General features: G+C 42.7%; 1 protein-coding gene across 4 annotated transcripts in view; it reads left to right on the top strand.

The window, feature by feature from the left end:
- Positions 1-6,719, top strand: part of LOC147883678 (uncharacterized) — a 104,614-nt gene extending 97,895 nt beyond the window's left edge. For all 4 annotated transcript variants that reach the window (XM_087399967.1, XM_087399968.1, XM_087399969.1 and 1 more), the window contains 2 exons: positions 5,941-6,111; positions 6,314-6,719. In XM_087399967.1, the coding sequence (XP_087256093.1) occupies positions 5,941-6,111; positions 6,314-6,439 (297 nt within the window). In that variant the 3' untranslated portion in view covers positions 6,440-6,719. The remainder of the gene's footprint in view (positions 1-5,940; positions 6,112-6,313) is intronic.
- Positions 6,720-21,090: the final 14,371 nt, after the last annotated feature.

Below are 21,090 nucleotides of genomic sequence, written 5' to 3' on the forward strand. Positions count from 1 at the left end.
CCCCCACCTTAAGGATGTTCGTTTGTTGGGACGAGGTTTCTTTCAGGTGTGCCTAGATTCCCCAGACGTCACGAGAGACCTGCTACAGGCCGGTTTTCTTTTTCTAGGCTACAGGAGGATTTTTGTGTTTCCCTTTCAATTGGGCTTTGACCCAGTTAAAGAGGATAAGCAGGGAGTTTCTGTTTTCATCAGATTCCCTGGTCTTCCCTCAGTTTATCACCGGCTACTTTCAGTTATTGGCGAGGTTTGGTGTGGTAGCAGAGATCCCCCCTCTTCCTGGCGAACCCTCTTCGGTTGCTGAGGCGGTCAGGATGGATGGGGTACCTAGGGTTAGGGTCATTGTCCAAGACCCCAATATTTCAGATGACCACATCATGCTGCAGGACCCGATGGGTCCTTCTTCCGCCAGAGATTTGAGGTTGTAGGTCGGCAGGACCAGTGCAGGATTTGCAGATCCTCGGGGCACCTCGCTAGAGATTGCCCAAAGAAGAAAAAGAGGCCCAGAAAGCAACCAGCTCATACTAGCTTATGACAGAGAGCTGGAGCAGGACCTACCGCTCCATAGGCACCGCCTTAGACACGGGCTGCCCCCCCTCCTAGGGCTACTCGAGTCCCTCCTGCACCTCGCACCATCTTTGGCCCATGGTGGGTTTCGGTTGCGGTTAGGCCCTCTACTTCAGATCACACATCCACCACTTCGGAGGCTACCCCCTTGGAGCCTTGGGAGGAGACTAGTGTTCAGGAGCCTTGTTCGACCCCATCCCTAGATCAGGTTGTACCTTTCTCAGCAGCCCAGGTTGTTGGCACCTCGTCCGCAGCACTTCTTGATCAGGATCCAGTACAGGTGCCTCCTTCTTTGGATAGAGGGAAGGGGGTCTTGCATTCTATCCCTGCTTCGGGAGGAATCCTTCGTACACCCTCCCCAGGACTAGCTCACCGGAACTCCTTTTCCGCTGTGGGGGACCTCTCTGAACTCCCAGATAATGATTTTGTACCTTCTACTTTTAGAGAGCCAGTTATCGGCATCCCTTGTGAGAGATCCTTCTCTCTTTCACCTGTGGACTTTCCTCCCCTTGGACCTCGTGTGTATGGCAGAGGGTTCTTTTTTCGCCACCAGGTCGGGTAAGGTATTCCAACCCGCTTCCTTCCGCCGATGAGGATAGCCAGTTGGAATATATAGGGATTGGGCGGCATCCCTCATCGCCGTCACAGACAGTTGATCAGGAATCAGCTCCATCAAGGTGTTTCAGGTGGTTCCCTAGACATTCTTTTTCTTCAGGAACACAAATTGGATGTCAAAGATTGCTCCAAGTCAGGTAAGCTGCTTTGAGGCCGGACTTTTTGGCTTCCGGATTTCGGAACCAGAGGAGGTACATGCATATCAGTTTCAGATTCTATTCTCCCTCTTATCATTGGACACGGCACCATAATCCCCTCTAGGGCCCAGTGGGTTTTACTTCTGATTGACAGACGTAAGGTTGGTTTCCTCAACCTCTATGCTCCAAACAACAGAGGGGACCGTGTTCTGTTTTGGAAAGAGTTGCTCTCGTGGGCTGACATTGCAGATTCATGGATTATTGGAGGTGACTTCAACATGGTTGAGGCACCTTATGATAAGCAAGGGGGCAGAGAAGGTGGTATTCATTCCCTCGAGAGAGCAGCTTGGGATGCCTTCTTATTCAAGTTCGGTGGCAGAGATGTTTGGTCAGATGATGCATTTCATATTCAGCCTCAGTCACTTTTGTTTTCATGGTCGAACCATAGGGTGCATATGCCTATCCATGCTCGGATTGACAGATTCTATGTGGATGACTGGGCTCTTGATAGAGGGGGGACAGTTTGCATTGCACGTGGTGTTTCCACTTCCGACCATTTTTCAGTGGTTCTGTCCATCTCAGAGGCCCATCTGAGAGGACGGTCTCCCAGTATCAGAACCCCCGATGCCTTATACACGGATGAAACTCTCACAGAGGTAGTCTTGGAGATATAGGTTTCTCACATGCAGGGGGGGGGTGGCCGGTCCTTCACATGTGGCCACAGCACTTGCTAGTATCAGCGACTTTATCACTCCGTTGCTAGTGCTCGGCGAGGAGAGGTACTCAGGCGGGAGGTTGGTATCTGCCGGCAGTTGGCAACCTTGCAGAGGGAGGAGCAGAGACGACCATTAGATGCTTAAATACAGGAGCGCCTTGCTACGGCAAGGGCTCACTTGCAGACATTGCTTAATCAGAGCTTAATCAGAGAGCAGAGTATGCCCTCCATGCACGAGAGTCATTTTGGATACAGATGGGAGGGAGAGTCAATAAACACTTTTTCTCTACACTTGGTCCCAGACATAGTAGAGAGAGTGTCAGGCAGCTTATTGACTCTGATGGCATTTTGTAGTCTCATCCGAATACCGTCTTGCACTTAGCGACAGCTTTTTATGCCTCCCTCCTTTCCGTAGATCCTGACACACAGGCCAGAGATGTGGCTAGAGAGGAAGTTTGGCAGAGTTTATTTGTGTTGATCTCACCAGAGATGATATGCTTACTCAATGCATGCTTTACCAACACAGAATTCAAGTCTGCCCTCTCCACCCTTCATAAGGGAAAATGCCCTGGTTTCGATGGTATTACTCCTTCCTTCTTTATAGCCTTTTGGGATATGATAGGTGATCCTATTACTTCAGCCCTGCAGGGCATTTGGGACTCGGGTGAGATGCGTGACTCACTGATCGAGAGACTCATACACCTTATCCCGAAAGGTGGCAATAGGAATTTTGTATCCCATTGGAGACCCATCACTCTGTTGGGCTCTATACAAAATCCTTGCCAAGGCGATCAGCATCCGATTGCAGCCCCTTCTTCCAAACCTCATCCATGATACTCAGACAGGCTTTGTGCATGGCAGGAGCATATTTGACAATATCTTTTCCTTTTTGGAAGCCACTGACTATGCAGAATGGATTTTGAGAAAGCCTATGACAGAGTAGATTGGGGCTTTCTTGAGGGCACTCTTCTATGTTTTGGTTTTTCAGATGCTTGGATTAGAGGGGTGGCCTCCCTTTATAGATCAGCTCACAGCCAAGTTTTGATTGGAGGGGTAAGGGGTGACTGGTTTCAGATTCTCAAGGACGCCCTTTAGCCCCCTTCCACTTTCTTTTTGTGGCAGAAGCTATGAGTATCTTCCTTAGATCTCAGGCTGAGCTTTTTGGGCTGAGATTGCCCTTGAGACAGGAGCAGGAGCTTCTTGACTGTGAGTTAGCTGATGACACTGCTATTATTGAAGCCTCTTCGCAGTCACTTGATTCTTTCCGGACAGCCTTGAATATTTTTTGCTCATCTGTAGGGGCACACATTAACTGGCATAAATCTTTCGGCTTTTGGATCAGTGATGAGGAAACTCCAGACTGGGGAGTTGACCTTGACTTTTCCTGGATTCAGAGGGGTGTTCTTGTCAGATATTTGAGATGCCAGGTAGGGTTGGGCATCTCTCCAGCACAGTAGTTTGCCCCAGTACTAGAAAGTATAAGGAAAAAGCTACTTTTTTGGAGCTCAGCCCAACTCGACCTTGCCTCTAGAGAGTTGTGGTAGTGAACCAGGTTCTTTTGGCCACCACCTGGTTTGTGTGTTCTTGCCGGTGCCAGTCTAGGGATTGCATCACTTAGTTCATTATACCAGTCAGGAATTTTTTATGGAGTGGACTTGATGGCACAGCAGATGTTGCAACGAGGGTGGCCTGGGAGACCATTATTCTCCCTACATCTGAAGGGGGCCTTAACATCATTGACCCGGACTTGCAGTGCAGGGCATTGCTTTGTAAGGTGGTGGTAAGGGGACTCGTGCCTGGGCAGGAACCTTGGAAGGATTTCTTTTTTGGACGCATGCAGGCTTGCACACCAACCTTGGGAGATGATTGGGTGGACAGCCCAAGATGGCTTTTTACTTCAGGGGACCTGAGGATCAGAGACTGCAGTCCGTGAGTCACCTCAGAGGGGTAGCACGCAAGGTTCAGTAGATAGATGCAGCCATCCCTGTGGAATGGGCAGTTGAGTTGCCTATTACTTCCACCACTTGGATGGGAGCTTTTTTTAGGACAGCAATTCCTCTACAGGTGATCGCTCTTTTAGGTCTCGAAGAAGATGCAGTGGTCTTTGACGTTGGGGATGGAGGTATACTCTCTAGATCCACGGATGATATTCTTCTAGAGGTTACCTTTCAGCCTGTCAGGATTGCTGGTTTTGTGGACCATGGAGCGGGATTGGTACTTAGACCCCGACCCTCTACTTTTGGCCTTGGGATCTTGGAGGTTGTGGTTGTATGGAGGTGCACCTATCAGATGCTTGCAGTGGGACCCAAGAGAGTGGGAGTGGATAGATCATGGGCACCGAGAGGGGAATTCCCTTTTTTTGTTTCACGGTTGGTAATGCCAGGAGATTTCAGCTGAACAGTAGGGGTTGGGTTCCCTCCAGAGCCCCCCATTGGGACAGCTTCTTCATCACTGCAGATTTGCGTAGGAATTTTTGGAGGAGGCTCTGGAAATCCCTCAGAAATAGAAAGATCACTCTTTTCTTTTGGCTTTCTATTCATGGAGGGATTGCAGTGAACCTGTGGAGATCACGTTTTGGGGCTGATCCCATTTGCCCTTGCTGTCATTCTGCAGAGGAGTCAGTGCGACATTGCCTTTGGGACTGCAGTTAGGCGAGGACTATTTGGAAAGGGGTTGCGAGGATACTCAGCATTTTTCATACTTTCCCTTTCTTCATGACTTGGGGCTTGGTCGCATGGTTATCCTTTACTGGGCCCCAGGTGTTTTATGAGGGTGAGCCTTCTTCTTGGGCACTCTCGATCCGCCGGCAGGTGATAGAGCCCTGCTCTCTTCAGGATGTACCACTTACTCCCTTCAGGGCTTCTCATGCTTCAGTGGACACCTCTTGGGAGATCTTGGCTAGCATTTCCTCTTGGTACATTTGGAGAGCCAGATGTACAGAGGCCTTGGATGGCACCCAGATACACCCTTCACAGGGGTTCACAGGTATTTGGACTGACACGGTTCACACTTTGATAGCCATTTGGGCTAGCATGCAGGGCCCTTCACGGGCAGCCTCTTCTAGAAGGACTGTATTTCTTCGAGTTTGGAAGGGTTCTCCCTTTTTCTCGAAGGTTTCTACTGGATTGAGATGGCACTATCAGCCCCAATTCTTTCTTTTTGGCTCTTGAGCTTTTCATGCATTGCATGGTGTATCCCGTATGGAGCTTGCTCTAACAGTTTTCTTTAATACTTAATAGAATTCTCTTTTTGGGGGAAAAAAAAAAAGTTCTCATGGGGTGATCAGAACCGTACGTACTATCAGCAACTTGGCTGCAGATCTTACTATAAGAGTATGCAAATTGCAATTCCGGCATCTTCTTCTGCATGACAGAGTACTGCAAGGGGTGGCATTACACTGCACTACACTGAAATTACCTCGACATTATTCAGAATTTGGGCCCATCCTACTTGACCTTGCATGATGCATGTATACAGGGCTGGGTGGTGCTTTTTAAGCAGCCCCCCCTCCCCCCCCCCCAAGCCCTCCTGCGCACCTCCCTAATTGTAGTATCTACTTTTAGACATAATTTAATACACATTTCTGCAACTACACTTAATTTACCTCAAGATTATTCAGAATTTGGGCCCATCCTACTTGACCTTTCATGATGCATGTATACAGGGCTGGGTGGTGCTTTTTAAGCGCCCCCCCCCCCCTCTTCTGCGCACCTCCCTAATTGTAGTATCTACTTTTAGAAATAATTTAATACACATTTCTGCAACAAAACAGTGATGATTTTGAATCCTAAAATATAAGTCTTTTTCTTTTAGCTTCCATTTAGGTCCTCTATGTAACTTCTTTCAATGCAACAGTCTTTCGAATCTCAAGCTATGGGAACTTAAATCCCAAGTTTTCCTATTGTACAGGCAATGGTACATGAACTTGCTTCTGGGCCCTTCATAGCCATGGAGATCTGCAACAAAGATGGCCAAGGCAATCCTGCAGTGTGCTTCAGAGAATTCTGTGGCCCTCCGGATTCTCAAATTTGCCGTATTGTTAAGCCTTATAGCCTTCGGGCCAAATATGGAATCAACAAGGTCTGGCTCTGATTTCAATGCTAGCAAGATAATAAGAGAAATCGTACAGCTTGTTTGAAATCAGAAGGGATCTCAACTTTCCTTATAGCACCTCTATTTATCCTGCGATAAACATTTGTTTGAACAATGTAATATATTGTCTTTATATTGCAGTGAGACATGCTTTCATAGTTTTGACTGCATCAGGTAACGTGTGTTGCAGGTAAAAAATGCTGTTCATTGCACAGATTTACCTGAGGATGGAGTTCTAGAATGTAAATTTCTATTCAAGCACACATTCAACCCATTTCAAGATGCTATGGAATACAACAACCACAATTTGAGGTGAAAAAAACGTGCTTCTAAAACAAGCACATGTGGTTACCATCAACATATTATTTACCTACAATAATTGGAAGTTGATCAGACCAGAACAATGTAAATGAAGTGGAGCACAATGCCATTAGAGGAAAATTGCAATGACTTTTGATTGGTTTCTTTCAAAGCAACAAATCCTAGAAAACACAGAATTCTACATGTTGAAATTTCTCTCAAATTGCTTTGGTGGATGCTTCATTAAACTTAGTAACATATTGCTGGTGATAAAATGTATGTTATTTAGACATTGTAACAAATTATGTGCATTTCATTCATGCTGAAGGTTATAGAGACAAATAAAAGGATGCAATGTTATGGAACTGAAAGAAAAAAGATTGCATGTGTGAACAATTGGCCTTAAGCAGCATGCTGGATGTCTCCTGATGGGCAACAAATTTTTTTTTGGTGAATATATGATTCCTTCAACTTAGATTATCTGGATTCCCACCAGCATCTGCATCCTCGAGACTTATTGGACCAAAAGATGATCCTGTTGTAGCGACTTAGTGCATGAGAAGTCTTCAAGACTTACTAAACCAGAAGACAATCTGGTCTTCAGGACTTACTGCGCCAGAAGGTGATTGCGACCTAGTGGACCATAAGTTTTACTGTGGGCTGAAGCCAACCATCCACAAAGATAGGGATTCACAAAGGAAGCTGGTGCTGCCATGAAGTCTATGTCTTGTGGGCCATGAAGTTGAGCACTGTGCAGCATGTCCTGAGCCCAAGTCAGAGTGGCATTTTGGAATCATGAGGCGTTGCACATGGAGGAGTTAAAACAGTGCATCTCACAGCCACAAGGAACTGCATGATGAGTTATGGCATCACCCTGAGGAGAGTCACAAGAAGAGCATCCAGGGATATGTGGTCATCAGGAGTCGACAGATGGAATAGAATGGATGAAGTATGGGATAGGCCAGCCACCAATAGGAGTAGGGGAGGATTCAGTCAGCCAATGGGGGAAAGTGGTTGATGGAAATGACATTGGACGACCCCAAGCAGTCGGTAAGACCATGGGTGGTGCAGAAGTATTCGAGAAGGACATGGAAGGAGCAGAAATCAGAGATTGTGCAGATGTCTTATGACCAATACAAGAATGACTGGGAAGTTTAAGAATAAGACATTAGGACTAAAGGATTTCACTGCAGTTGAAGCACCATACTGATTACGAAGGCCTGGCCCCGTTCATGCGTCCAGGGCTGGTGCGAATGAGAAGAAGAGACTTTGAGTGCTCTCTTGAGCTTTATTAGAGTCTTCAGAAGCTTCGGGTTTCCTTGCCTTCTTCCTTCACCTGCTCTCCACTTCGCACTTCTTCCTCCCCTTCATAGTCATGACTTGGGTCTGACCACCACTATGGATTTCTCAATCTTTCATCACACGTACTATTTCTTGTACCACATTTGGTCCACAGGAAGCCTTATATCCAATCTTCCCAAGTACCTTTCGGTTCTCTGACTCGCTCCCTGGAGATCATTGGGGAAGCATTACCGGAAGCTAGTGGTCACTTGCGTAAGGAGACTTGTTTACATGCCTACCTACTATGTGTTATCTAGCTCTGATGTCCTTAGCGTTGTTTTAGGGTGCAAGTGAGTGAAGAGATGAAGGTTCTTGGTAACGTAAGATGAGAATGCAAACAATATAGATAAACCATAAAATGAACTAAACATCGAAATGAAGGAGAGATTGACTTAACAACAAAATGAACATGGGAGATAGGCCACTATGGAGCAAAGACCCAAAACCTACACGAAAAAAAACTTGAGTACGCACCTTGTATTGTAGCTCCAACCTCCTCTCCTTTCTCTGGACACTTTGTAAAACAATTACCTATGCATGAATGACCCTGGACAAATTAGCGCATCATCTTAACTTCCACATGTTCGCATTAGTAATGACTTCTGCAACAATATGGCCATCCTCGTTAGTCCTTACTCACCTATGGCCCCTGCAATTGTGGTGTCGGTGGAGGTGTCCTATTGGCAGTGTTAGCTCTTAGCTTTGCAAAGCAGAGAGGCTGACTTCTTGAGCTACTCAACAGTCTATAGGGAGACACAAAAGTTCAAGGGACAACTACATGAGGATGCTGAAGCACCTGTTTGGAAGTTTCTCATGGCTTGCTGGATCAAAGTGGTGGAGAACAAACATGCCTTGCTCCACATTTTACCTTCTTCCTTGGTGGATGTTGTTGATGTTTGGTGTAGTCAATTCCTACCTATCACTTCCAAATATAGTCAGACGTCAAGGATAGCTTTTTGCGGCCCTTCAAGCTGGAAAAGTATGAGCATATTATTGTTCAAGAGCTTTCCATTAACATGATGAATGTAGGGAAGAGCATCTATGTATTCTATACCCATGTGAAGGTTCTAAATACTACAATATCGTCTTATCTAATGATGTCATCATGAAGGGGTGATCCTTGCAAGTGTCCTCCTCTACTAAAGCAAGTTTGATTCATAAGTTGTTCGAACATGATACTCTCCAAGATTTCTGGAAGAAAGCGGTAAAGATGGAGAGATCACAACTTTCCTTTGGTTCACCAAGAGTACCACTTCAAGGATCTCCGATGGGTAAAATCATCAGAATGGCCATGCCTTAAGGAGGTGGAGCCAATCAAGGAGAGATGAAAAGAAATTGCAAAAGTTGAGGAGATATCATCCTTCAAGGATCAAAGATAAAGTGGGTTCAAGTGCACTGACTGAGAGGTTGTAGACATGGTCGCTAGGAATGTTGTTCAATGTAAGGTTTTAACTTCTACTTCTTTTTGCAACACCTCCGACCCGACGCTGCCGTGCCCCCCGACGACGACCCGCGTTGCCGAGCCTCCAACCCGACGGCGTCGCGCTAAAACTATGGTCACGAACACAACCCACCATATGAAGAGACTGTGTCCCTTCCCACACATGTACCTGTCCGAAATCAAAGGCAATTAACGTTTTGTACCACCTCCCAAACTATTAAATGCTGGCATCTTTGCCTTCTCATCACCATCCAAGTCATCAATAGGCATGTTGTATGAAAATCCACCTTGAAAGACTCCCAAAGTCCAAGAGGGAGTTCCATGTCAAGAGTCACCATTTGTGAGAGTGGATAAGTGAATCTCATTCAAAATTCATCTATTTATGCTTCTCAGCTATCAAAGCAAAATACTTATTGGGGTCTTGTTTTGAGTGAACTACCTTAGTCAGGTGACCAGACCTAGTTGTATCCTAGCACCATGTGAACAAGGGTATATGAAGGGTATTCTTCCTTACCAAGGAGAACAAGATTTGAAAACACTGGTTGGACTTGAACATCAATTATCAGCCCTGCAAAGGGAAGAGTGGAAGGGGCCTATAGATGCTTGGGTTCTTACTACAGCAAGGGCTCTTCAGTAGGTTTTTTTCCATTAGAGCGCAGATTATGTCTTTCATGCATGGGAGACTCTTTGGATTTAGGTGGGAGGAAGAGTCTTTGTCAATAAGGCTTTTTCCCATCATAGAGCAGATTATGTCTTTCATGCATGGGAGACTCTTTGGATTCAGGTGGCATGGGAGAGTCAATAAAGACTTTGTCTCCACTCTTGGCCCGAGACATGGTAGAGACAGACTCTAATGGGGTTTATAGTCAGATTCTAATGTCATCTTACGTATTGCCCATGAACATAGTTGGCAGCACTAGGCACTTTTTGAAGTATTCCAATTGTAGTTGGATTTGTTGGTCTATAATCATAGTTCAGCTCAAACAAACTCAATCCTATAGAGGAATGTCTTATATCATTGTAGGCAAATTTCAATAGTGGTAACCACTTGTCCCACGTATGTTGCCTCTATGAAACATATGCTCTAAGCATATCTTCTAAAGTCTGGTTGACTATTTTCGTTTGACCATCTGTTTCAGGATGATTCCCACTACTCATTCCCAACTCAGTGCCTCAACATCGCAGTCCAAAAATGACCAGTAAATTTAATGTTCCTGTTTGACACTATGGATCTGGGCAATCCATACAAATGAAATATATGCTTAATAAAAAAATGTGCCACTTGCGGGGCACTAACGGACTCCCTAGTCAAAATCAAGTGAGCCATCTTAGTAAGACGATCAACCACCATAAGGATAGAACCGTATCCCCCTTGTGTTGTAGGCAAACCAACTATAAAGTCCATGGAAATGGTCTCCCATTTACCTAATGGTATTTCCAAGGGCTAGAAAAGGCCAGGTGTCTTCACTCTCTGCCTTACTCACTTGACATGAAAAATGTGTCACATATTCATGAATATCTTTTGCAAAAGAAATCTTGCTTCACGAGACCATATGTCTTCTCGACACCTGGATTTGCCTCAATGAAACATATGCTCTAAGCATAGCCTCTAAAGTTTGGTTGACTATTTTCGTTTGACCATCTGTTTCAGGATGATCCCCACTACTCATTCCCAACTCAGTCCTTAGTGCCTCAACACCGTAGTCCAAAAATGACCAGTAAATTTAATGTTCCTGTTTGACACTATGGATCTGGGCAATCCATACAAATGAAATATATGCTTAATAAAAAAATTTGCCACTTGCGGGACACTAATAGACTCCCTAATCGAAATCAAGTGAGCCATCTTGGTAGGACGATCAACCACCATAAGGATAGAACCATATCCCCCTTGTGTTGTAGGCAAACCAACTATAAAGTCCATGGAAATGGTCTCCCATTTACCTAATGGTATTTCCAAGGGCTAGAAAAGGCCAGGTGTCTTCACTCGCTCTGCCTTACTCACTTGACATGGAAATCGTGTCACATATTCATGAATATCTTTTGCAAAAGAAATCTCGCTTCACGAGACCATATGTCTTCTCGACACCTGGATGGCCCGCACGTGGGCTATCATGGGAGTGTTGAATGACTCTTTGCCTGAGATCATTCGAATTAGGTACTACTACCTTGCCATTTCATTTCAACATAATGGTATATCTTGCATAGGTTTGGCTTTTTTGGATGCCAAGTCATCCTTTTCCTCATGTTTAAGCACACAAGCCTTAGGCCAAAGGCTCTAGATGAACTCGTCCACTTTCTGAGTTTCTCTAATCTCTGTCATTAGAGCACTCTCTAATACTGTGAAACTCATATTATGCATAATGCGTGACAATGCATCAACAACTTTATTTTCCTTCCCTCTTTGGTACCGAATTGTCATGTTAAACTCCTACATGTGTTCTGCCCACCTAGCTTGGCAACCTCTCAAGTGAGGCTATTTACAAAAATGTTTCAAAGCATCATGATCTACATCTACATAGAACTATGAACCATACAAATAATGCTTCCATATTTTTAAAGCATGGACAACATCATACAACTCTAATTCATGAGTTGGCGAATTTCGTTAAGGAGGATAAAGCTTCTTGTTTTCAAAGGCTACTAGCCTTCCCTCTTGGAGGAGAACTACTCCAACCGTAATGCAACTTGCATCAGTTTCTACAAAAAATAATTTTTGAGGATCAACAATGTTTAACACCCAACTTGTTTAATGGTGTTATAACTTTCTTGTTGATTCTGTCCCCATATAAAAGGTACTTTATTTGAGGTCAGATTAGTCAAAGGCGATACTATCTCGGAATATCCTTTGATATGCCTTTGATAAAATTGGACAAATCCCAAGAATGATCTCAAAGCGGCCAAATCTTAGAAATAGGCCAAGCCAGTATCGCTGCCATTTTCTTTGGATCTATTTCCACCCCTCAGGAGTAAGAATGAACCCTAAATATTCAAGTCTCAGCATGCACAGCACAGTTTTCATTTTATTTACATACAAAATGGCTTTCCTCAAAGTACTGAACACTATTCTTAAGTGTTCATGATACTCGGCAATACTTTTGTTGAAAACAAGGATATCGTCAATAAAATGTACTACAAAATCTTGATATACAGGCGTAGTAAATCATTCATAAGCATGACGAATGTAGTTGGAGCATGGGTAAGTCCAAACGGCATTACCAAAAACTCATAATGTCCAAACCTACTTCTAAAAGTGAATTTATGCACATCCTCAGCTCTAATTTGGATCTTATGGTAGTCACACTTATTATCCAGTGCTCTGAAATGAAAAGTATCATCTTTCGTTTTCTTCAATATCACTAGCGAAGCAAAAGGTGAGGAACTGGGCTGAATTTGCAGTATTCCTACATTTTCCTTCACACCTTAGCTTCTTCAGTAAAACTTAACCTATAGGGAGGCCTATTTACAGGTTTTGCTCCCCGGATAAGTTCAATCTTATGCTGAACCTTTTGCTTTGGAGGTTAACCACCATAAGGAAACTTATCCCTAAAACACTCAGAGAACTTCTCTGCAATTAGATCAACCAACTTGGCCATCTCCCCATCTTGGATAGCATCATTGCTAGTCAATGGACCTTTAATCGACTCTACCAATGCCATACAAAGAAACAAAACTCTTCTCGAGTTTTTTGAACTTCCTTTACGGAAAGTAATGGTCCTTGAGGCAAATCCTTTTCACCTTGAAAGATATACAACACATCGTTCATCTTGAAATGATAAATGTGTTTTTTCCAATCAATAGTTGGATTCTTTTTAGAATGCCAAGCCTTACCCAAGGCTATACTTGCATGAGCAAGCCTAGTCATTTCAAAGTCCAACATCTCCACATAGTCTTAAATCTAAAGTTCCAATTGCGTAACCCTTTGGTCCCATACTTCAGTTGAACTTCCATCTATCATCCTAACTGTATATGCATCGTCAAATGTATTGGTCTTTAATTTTAGCCTCTTTACGAGCTTGGAGTTAATTACATTGTGTGTTGATGTTGAGTCAAACAACATAATGACGTCATGATTGGCCACTTGCCCTTTCATCTTAATTAACTCCGTATCACTAAAAGCTATATACCTTGCTGTTGCGGACTTAGATAGGATATTATTAGGTGCACTGTTCACTAAGTTAGCAACAGACACACACAATAAAACTAATACATACCTATGAGAAGATCCCACTAGAGCTGAATCTGCATCTGTTTGGCTCTATTACTTCCCTCCATCTCCATGTCGCACTTTGAGATCACCATCTCATCCTTTTGGCGACCCTTGTTCTGTGAATAATATTTCCACTGATGAGGTTGAAGGCAACCAAAGCACACACCTTCTCTTCTCACTTCCTCTTCTGGGGTCAAATAATATTTCGACCAAGCCCAGATGCCATTGGAGTTACTTTTCTTTTCACCCCAATGGTGGTTATTGGTTTAGAAGGATTCTCAGCTGGCTTTACCTGCTTGGCTTGGCCACTAGGCTATGAAATACTCCCTTTACAAACCCACTTCTTCATAAACCCACTCTTTTTCGGGTACTCATACCAAGTCCTAGCCTGCATAAACCCACATGGTTTGTTCCCTTTGGTATCCTCATAGTTCAAGGCTATGGCAATCGCTTCATCTAGAGTGTTCTCGTACTTAGTCTGAACTTCCATCTTGATCCTATCATTCAGTTCGAAAATCAAACCCTTTACTTGTACCCACTGAGAAAGTGGTTCATAAACCTTCATTACACATTCTCTAAATTTATAAATATATTCAGCCACCACCACTACTAATAAATTTCTCTGACAAAGATTTCTATACTGATCCCAAACTCGGGATGCTTAGTCAGGAGGTGACAAATGTTTTCTAAATTCTTTCTTGAACCCCTCTCAAGATGCCACTCCATCCCTTTACTGTTTAATCCACCATCTATCTGCCATTGTACATGCCACTCCATCTATCCGCCATTGCCTCACTGAACATATACGTGGCCTCATGGATTTTCTTCATGTCATTCCCGATTTCACAAATGGAAAAAACCTCTTCCCATTTGTGCAACTAGGCTTCTATGACATCAGCGCTACAACTAGTCATCCGACTAGAATACTTTTCTTGACTATATTTGGCAATATTAGGTATCTTAGCCCGTGCCTAGGCTTGATTGTATGGACACTGGTCTCAGGCTCCATTGGACCTTTTCCTTTGTCGTCCTGAGATGGTCTAGTAGACATACTATGAACCATTTTTCTAAGTTCGGATTGCCCTAAGTTTGCTTGCAGTTTGCTAAGTTAGAATCTTTTCTAAGGCATCCTCTAATAGAGTAATCCTACCTGATAGCATGTGGGCTGCTGGGCATGACCCTTGTTGGGTTGGCAGTCGAACTCTCAATTCTATGGGACCACCCTTAAGGTCTCTTCTTCAACCTCCATCGCAATAGCTTTGCCTTTATCCATAGATTCTTAGATATAAAAGGTTTTACCTTGCCTAGGTTGAGTTTTTTTAAAAAAATGCTATCTCAAACTAAAATTCAAAGTAAATATACCAACTGCATAACTCCTTTGCTATCTAAGCATAATCCAAATATTCACAACCAAAGCTAACATTCTTTTCCCTATGCTAGGGAAATACCTGCACCACCAAATGACAAAAGATACATACTGTTGCAATCAAAAAACTCAAAAATTTAATAACCTAGTCAAACTAAAATTTAAACAAGGAAAGGAATCTCCCTGGTCACTTCTGCTCACTCTATGCAGATGGTAAGTAAATTGAAATGCGTAGCCTATCTCCCAATTTAGACTATTATATGTAGATGGTGCTCCCAAAACATCACATGTGACCCAAGGCAAAGGCCTTGTGACCAATCAACATGTGGGACTGCAATGAAAAGGCTCTTGAGCCCCACTCTCTGCCCCTTCTACAAGCTCATGTGCCAACAAATAAGGCACTTAGTCTAAGCTGTCTTTCTCCAATACAAACATAGCCCACGAACGAGAGAGTCCCTGATGAGATTGGTCCCATTCCCCAACTTTTGCATCAATTGAACTGACTCAGTCCAATAGTGCTCAGTTTGTCAATGACCTCCATGGGTAAAGTCACACCACTAGCCTTCATACCCCCACACATAGATGGAATTACAATACAAATAGCCTACAAGTGTCATACGTCACCAAATTCAACCTTTGATCTAATGAAACCACCCTCCATCTCACCAGTGAACCCAAAAAATAATTTCTACTCCCTGCTCCACCAAGAACCTCCCAAGGATGACATCGCAACCACTATATTAAAGCTAGACATGCAATAATTACCAACTACCATGAGCTCATATGTCCTCTATGAAGTCAACTGTGACCTCTAGACCAGTCCGTCACAATCTTAAACTAGAAAATGATTGCCAATACCATGAAGCTCTGAAACCAAATGAGATGAACAACACCAAAACCAAAACAAATCACGGGCGATGGCAAGTTTTTTGTTCCACCCAGCCAAGCCTCTGCAAGCTCAAACTTCAATCTCACGTGTTCTCTTCCTGCATGCTATACACAAAGCCCACATTTTCCTAGATGATTATGCATGCCACATGCCAATATTATGGGTTCCTTTCTTGGTACACCATTTTACCCCTCTTGGAGTACATTTAATACATTTGCCCTTGGCTTTACATATTTTGTTGCACCGAGAACCCTGACCTATAGAACCATCTAGTCAATATCAATTTTCCCTCACCAAGGACCTTGCCATTGATTCATTTAGCTATATACTTGAAGCACACTAAAATATAATACGAAAGTTAGAAAATAAAGGAAAATTAATTCTTCTTACAAGCTTGCACATTCTCTGGTGGGCAAGGGTGTGGTCATCTTTTTATTAAAGGTGATGACTGAAGGAAAAGGAAATGAGTGAGATTCAATAAAATGGGGTGGTGGGAGGAAGAGGGGGAGGGGAAAGGGAGGTGACTACAAGGGAAGAAGGGAGGGGTGCTAGAAGAGAGACATTCAGTCCAGCACTAAAAGAAGATTGGACATAGGAGGACAAACATTTGAGGAGGAAGCTAAGAAAGAAGATGAGGATGGAGGAATAGAGGACTCATGTGGAATGAATAAACAAACCAAGAGGGAGGGTTTACCACCCATGTAAGTCAATTGATGCCAACATGCGCAGTCATGTCGACTGCCTCACCTCTTGAACATGCTGATGATGAAGCTTTTGCCAAAGAGCTTGGTGAAATAAGTAAGTGTCAAGGTGGTCAAAGCTGATTTAGTTGTCTTGCTATAAAATAAATATTTGGTCAAGAAGGCTTTGGGTGTGTCTGTGAGGATGTTAATTCATTTATAGCCCTTGCAAATGGACTTCTTCTTAGCCAAGAAGGTGTCCAAGCATCAGCATGAATTGGAGACGATCAAGCCAAAGATGGGATGTAGGTAGTTGGAGATAAGAAGATACCATATTGGGGTTAAGTACCTACTTGGAGTTCAATTACAAGAAACCCAAGATCTATCATAAGACTCAATAAATTGTTTGCATAGAGGTTAGTGCACCATTGGGAAGACAATTGCATTGAACCATATTGGGGGTAAGTACTTGCTTGGAGCCTAGGTATAAGAAAGACCACTAGTACTTGCTTGGAGCCTACATTGGAGCCTACATTGAACCATATTGGGGGTAAGTACTTGCTTGGAGCCTAGGTATAAGAAAGTACCTGAGCCCTTGTAAGACTCAATGAAGTGTCTACATAGATGTTCATGTACTAGTGGGAAGATAATTGCATCGACCATAGTAAGGGACATACCCTCACTCTTTTCTATGGATATAACTATGGAAAGATACAAATTTTGGTCATGGACTGATGTGAAGATAACCCAAGATGTGTTCCAGGAAGATGATGGAAAAAATGAATTTAAGGACAAGAAGTGGGACACACTGGCACTATTATTATTATGATTAGTTGTTGAGTACAAAGAAGGATGATAATTTGATCCTTCATGGTGTATGGGGTGTGCACCTACCGCTTCTTTAGCAGACCCCTCCGAAGTAGGGGGTTCGAGCACTCAGGCCCCCCGGTATAGCAATAATAGGTTACATGTGTTGAAGTGGATTTGGAGGCTGCTACTCCTCTCACACACCCTCCACCTTGGTAGAGGAGGAGGGCCAAAGCTCCAAGTCACCAGTGCCATACAAGGGGGTGAGAACCCATTGAATAGGAACCAAATCCTCATCTCCTAATCCAAATCATATTTCTTATCCACGTAGCATGTCAATGTGGATTTAAACCTCTCTCATCACCCTACTATAGAAATCTCAACCCTCCCCCTCCATACAAATGGGTAGAGTATTTGAGAAACATTAGGTGATGTAAAATGGGAGAAGCCTTTATCAGCTACAAGCTTACATATAATGTTTTGGATATAATCATAGACATGGTGTTAACTTGACAAAAACTCACTACATAGCAAGAGTAGTGTATTGATTAATCACTCTATGGCTATAATCCAACCTAAATAATCAATTTCTCTAACTATCACATATAAAACTTGGTATTTGATTTTATAGGAAGGTCTTACCTATCAATTTCTCTACTTATCACATATAAAAATTGGATAGGATTTTATAGGAAGGTCTTACAAATGTCATTTATCATTATGTGGTAGTGGCTAACTCTTTACAAGTGCAATATCATGTGAATCAGGATACATAGATAATTAGAATCAAAACATACGTCACTATAATAATGAGCTATCCAAATCCCATAAATGATTTGCTACTAGGATCTCGTCAAATGCATGGGTGAGTCTATAAAGCAAAATGAAAACGTGAGTTTGATCATAAATCACACTCTCAAGATCAATGATTCTTATATTTAGATATGGCAATAAAAGGCTCTTAATTATCAAGAGACAAATCAATGTGTGCCATATATAAAGCTTCTTGCCAATTAAAAATTCTTGATTAATAGGGGCCCAAAGAGTGAAAAGAAACTCCCCTTTTTGGAATAATTATCATTGAACCGGGAAAGTAGACTTAAGTAAATAACCTTAGAAAAACATTAAGGTATAAAGCAGCCCTATGTGTGATTGCCAAGAAAGGTAAAAAATAATGTTGAAATAGGCTGGTCAACCTAAAAGTTGACCAATAATAAGACTTGTAAGATTCCAATTAGCCTACCACAAGAATGAGGAAAGAGAGTGGTATAAAGGGAATAGGGTTGGCCCTCCCTTAAAAAGGTGGCATGTATAAAATGCCAAATGGTTGACTTTGGTCTTCATTTGTTGGTTGCACACATTGGAACACAAGCTCTCCTCCTCTTTGGAGCTGTCCCTTGTTTTCTCATAGTGCCTTTTGAATGCCACATCCTCTTCCCTTCTTCTTCTCTTCCTCTACTTTCTCCACTTCCCTCTCCCCTCTCTTTTCTTCTCCTTATGGATTCGCGAGACTGCAACAAGCCAGGAGTCACTATAGTGACACTAATGGATGGCATTTACATGCATTGCTCTCAACCCAGAGTATCTTGGAGGCCTACACACAAAAAACCAACATCTTTTCTCTAAAATATGTAGTGTTGGGAAATGGGTGGTAATGAGAGAAGCAAATGCAATGCAAAAGCGCATCTGGAACTCCCCGACAATGGTGCCAAAAATGTGTAGTCCAACGGCACTGACTCACATCTCATGGGGATCTTGCATGAATACCGATGGAGTACTGAGGGTGTGAGTGAAAGAGAGGTATTGGAAGTCATTTGGAGTCATTTTAAAGTGATTCTGGTGTTTTTTAGTGTTTAAAGTTTGTAGAAAGATAGATCAAGTGATTGCTAAGGTGCGTGGTAGGAAATCCCAAAAAAAGTAGTATGAAATGATGCTAGGAGTGATTTTCAAAGTGGTTTCAAAGGAGAAAACTATCAAGTTTTGCAAAACATCCCATTTGTCCTTGAAAAGTTGCTTTTTCTTGTTTTTTGCATTGAGTAGTATAGCCCCCCCCCCGCACACAAAAAATCATGAACAAGAAGTGTAAAAATCAAGAAATTCTCAAAAACTAGTTGGCAAACTACATGCATGTGGGTTGTTGCATTAAGCTTAATAATGAAGCAATCACTACGTTAATAATGCAACTCATTGCATTATTATCACTGCATTAATAATTGAGCGACCCACTATATTAAATTCTGACCACCTCACCTACTTCACCCACCTACGACATGGTATTAAATGCACTGACAGTTGTTGGATAAAAAAGTCAACTCGTTGCATTAGTACTAAAGCAGTGACTCCTAGCCAATTGCATTATCAAGTCTTCACCACATTATGAAGTCACCATATTATCAAGTCACCACGTTATCAAGTCGCCATGTTAACAAGTCGCCACGTTAAGAAATCATTGCATTATGAAGTTGCCGCATTATGAAGTCATTGTGTTGATTGAGTTATGTTATCGAGTTGTCGTGTTATGAACCGGTTGCATTATCCAAGTTGCTACTATATCTGATCCACTACATTATCAACTCACTGTGTTAGCATTAACATAACAATAAAAAATTTACAGTTGGCCAGCTACGGATTTAGACAAAAATGATGAAATTTGCATGAAAATTTCTTATTGACCTATACACTGAGCTTTACATCCTTTTACATTGGACACACTTAGTGAGGTAGACGGTCGGAGTGGGGGAGGGGAATCCTAATAAAAGAGATAGGCATGGAATGGATTAGGGTTGTACTCGAGCTAGCAGCTATGATGAATGCAAGGCATTGATACTGGTAGTAGGTATTTCATCGGGATGGATCCTCCATTGCTCCACTACATGGATGATGTTTGGGTCCGTTATGCCAAGGTGCGTGAACTTGTAATTGCATCGCTTCTATTGCACTAGTGGCTCAATGAACTTGGCAATCGACAATTTGCATGCTACAAATATCTCTTTACTGTTGGAACTCCAAAATCCCAACCGATGAATGGGAAATAGGGAGTCAACCCTTGCAATTGACCTATAATCCAAAACTCAAAGGTTTGAACCTTTGAATGGATTTTTGATAGAGAAACAAAAGATTCGGCACCCTAGAGAGACAAACTTCTCCAAATCTCTATGGAATCACACAAGAGCTGATAGGTAGGTGTTTTTGGGTCTCTAAAATGCAATATGGAACAAACGGTTTTGGAAACCGTGGTCCCAATCACCGGGTCCAACACACAAACCAAAAAACGTTTTTGCAAATAGACCTATTTGTAAACACCATCAGAGTGTGAATGATGAGCAACATAGAAGTTTTAGAACCTCCTAAGTTCATTGGAACTGACAGATTTGTGAATGGTTGCTTCAAATTCGAGTTCCAACACACTGGTAGAAAAACATTGAAGTAGAGACAATGAATAAAAAGTCCAACAAAATGATGTCAAATTCAAGAATGAAGGTGTTTTTGAAATCTCTAAGTGCAGTGGATAACAGAAGCAAGCAATGGTTACTTATACAGCTCATTTCGGACTCTCAGTAGTAGTCAAAAGGAACAAGGAAAACATCAAAAAAACGTTTTTTTTTTCTCCAAAACCACTCAGAGAATTTTCCAAAGGTCTTTGCAAGCTCTCTGTACACCAAGATGTAGGTAAAGTCACCCAACGGAGCTTCTCCTTCCTCCCATAGAGTTGTAGCAGCAACATACTTCACGCTTCATGCACACACTCAAGCTCAGCTAGAACACATGTGCTCTGATTCCAATTGAGAGATCTCAACTACGGAAGCACAATGGAAGAAGGTGAGAGAGAGGAAGAGCCAAAAGAGAGAGAGCCACACAAGTTTTGGTGAATGCAGAATACCCTAATCTTCTATGTCATCCATGTATATATATATATATGTGTTTGAGTATTGT

Source organism: Dipteris shenzhenensis, chromosome 28, assembly GCF_047967505.1.
Source record: "Dipteris shenzhenensis isolate YYH24624 ecotype China chromosome 28, Dip_SZ_1.0, whole genome shotgun sequence".
Classification (NCBI taxonomy): Eukaryota; Viridiplantae; Streptophyta; class Polypodiopsida; order Gleicheniales; family Dipteridaceae; genus Dipteris; species Dipteris shenzhenensis.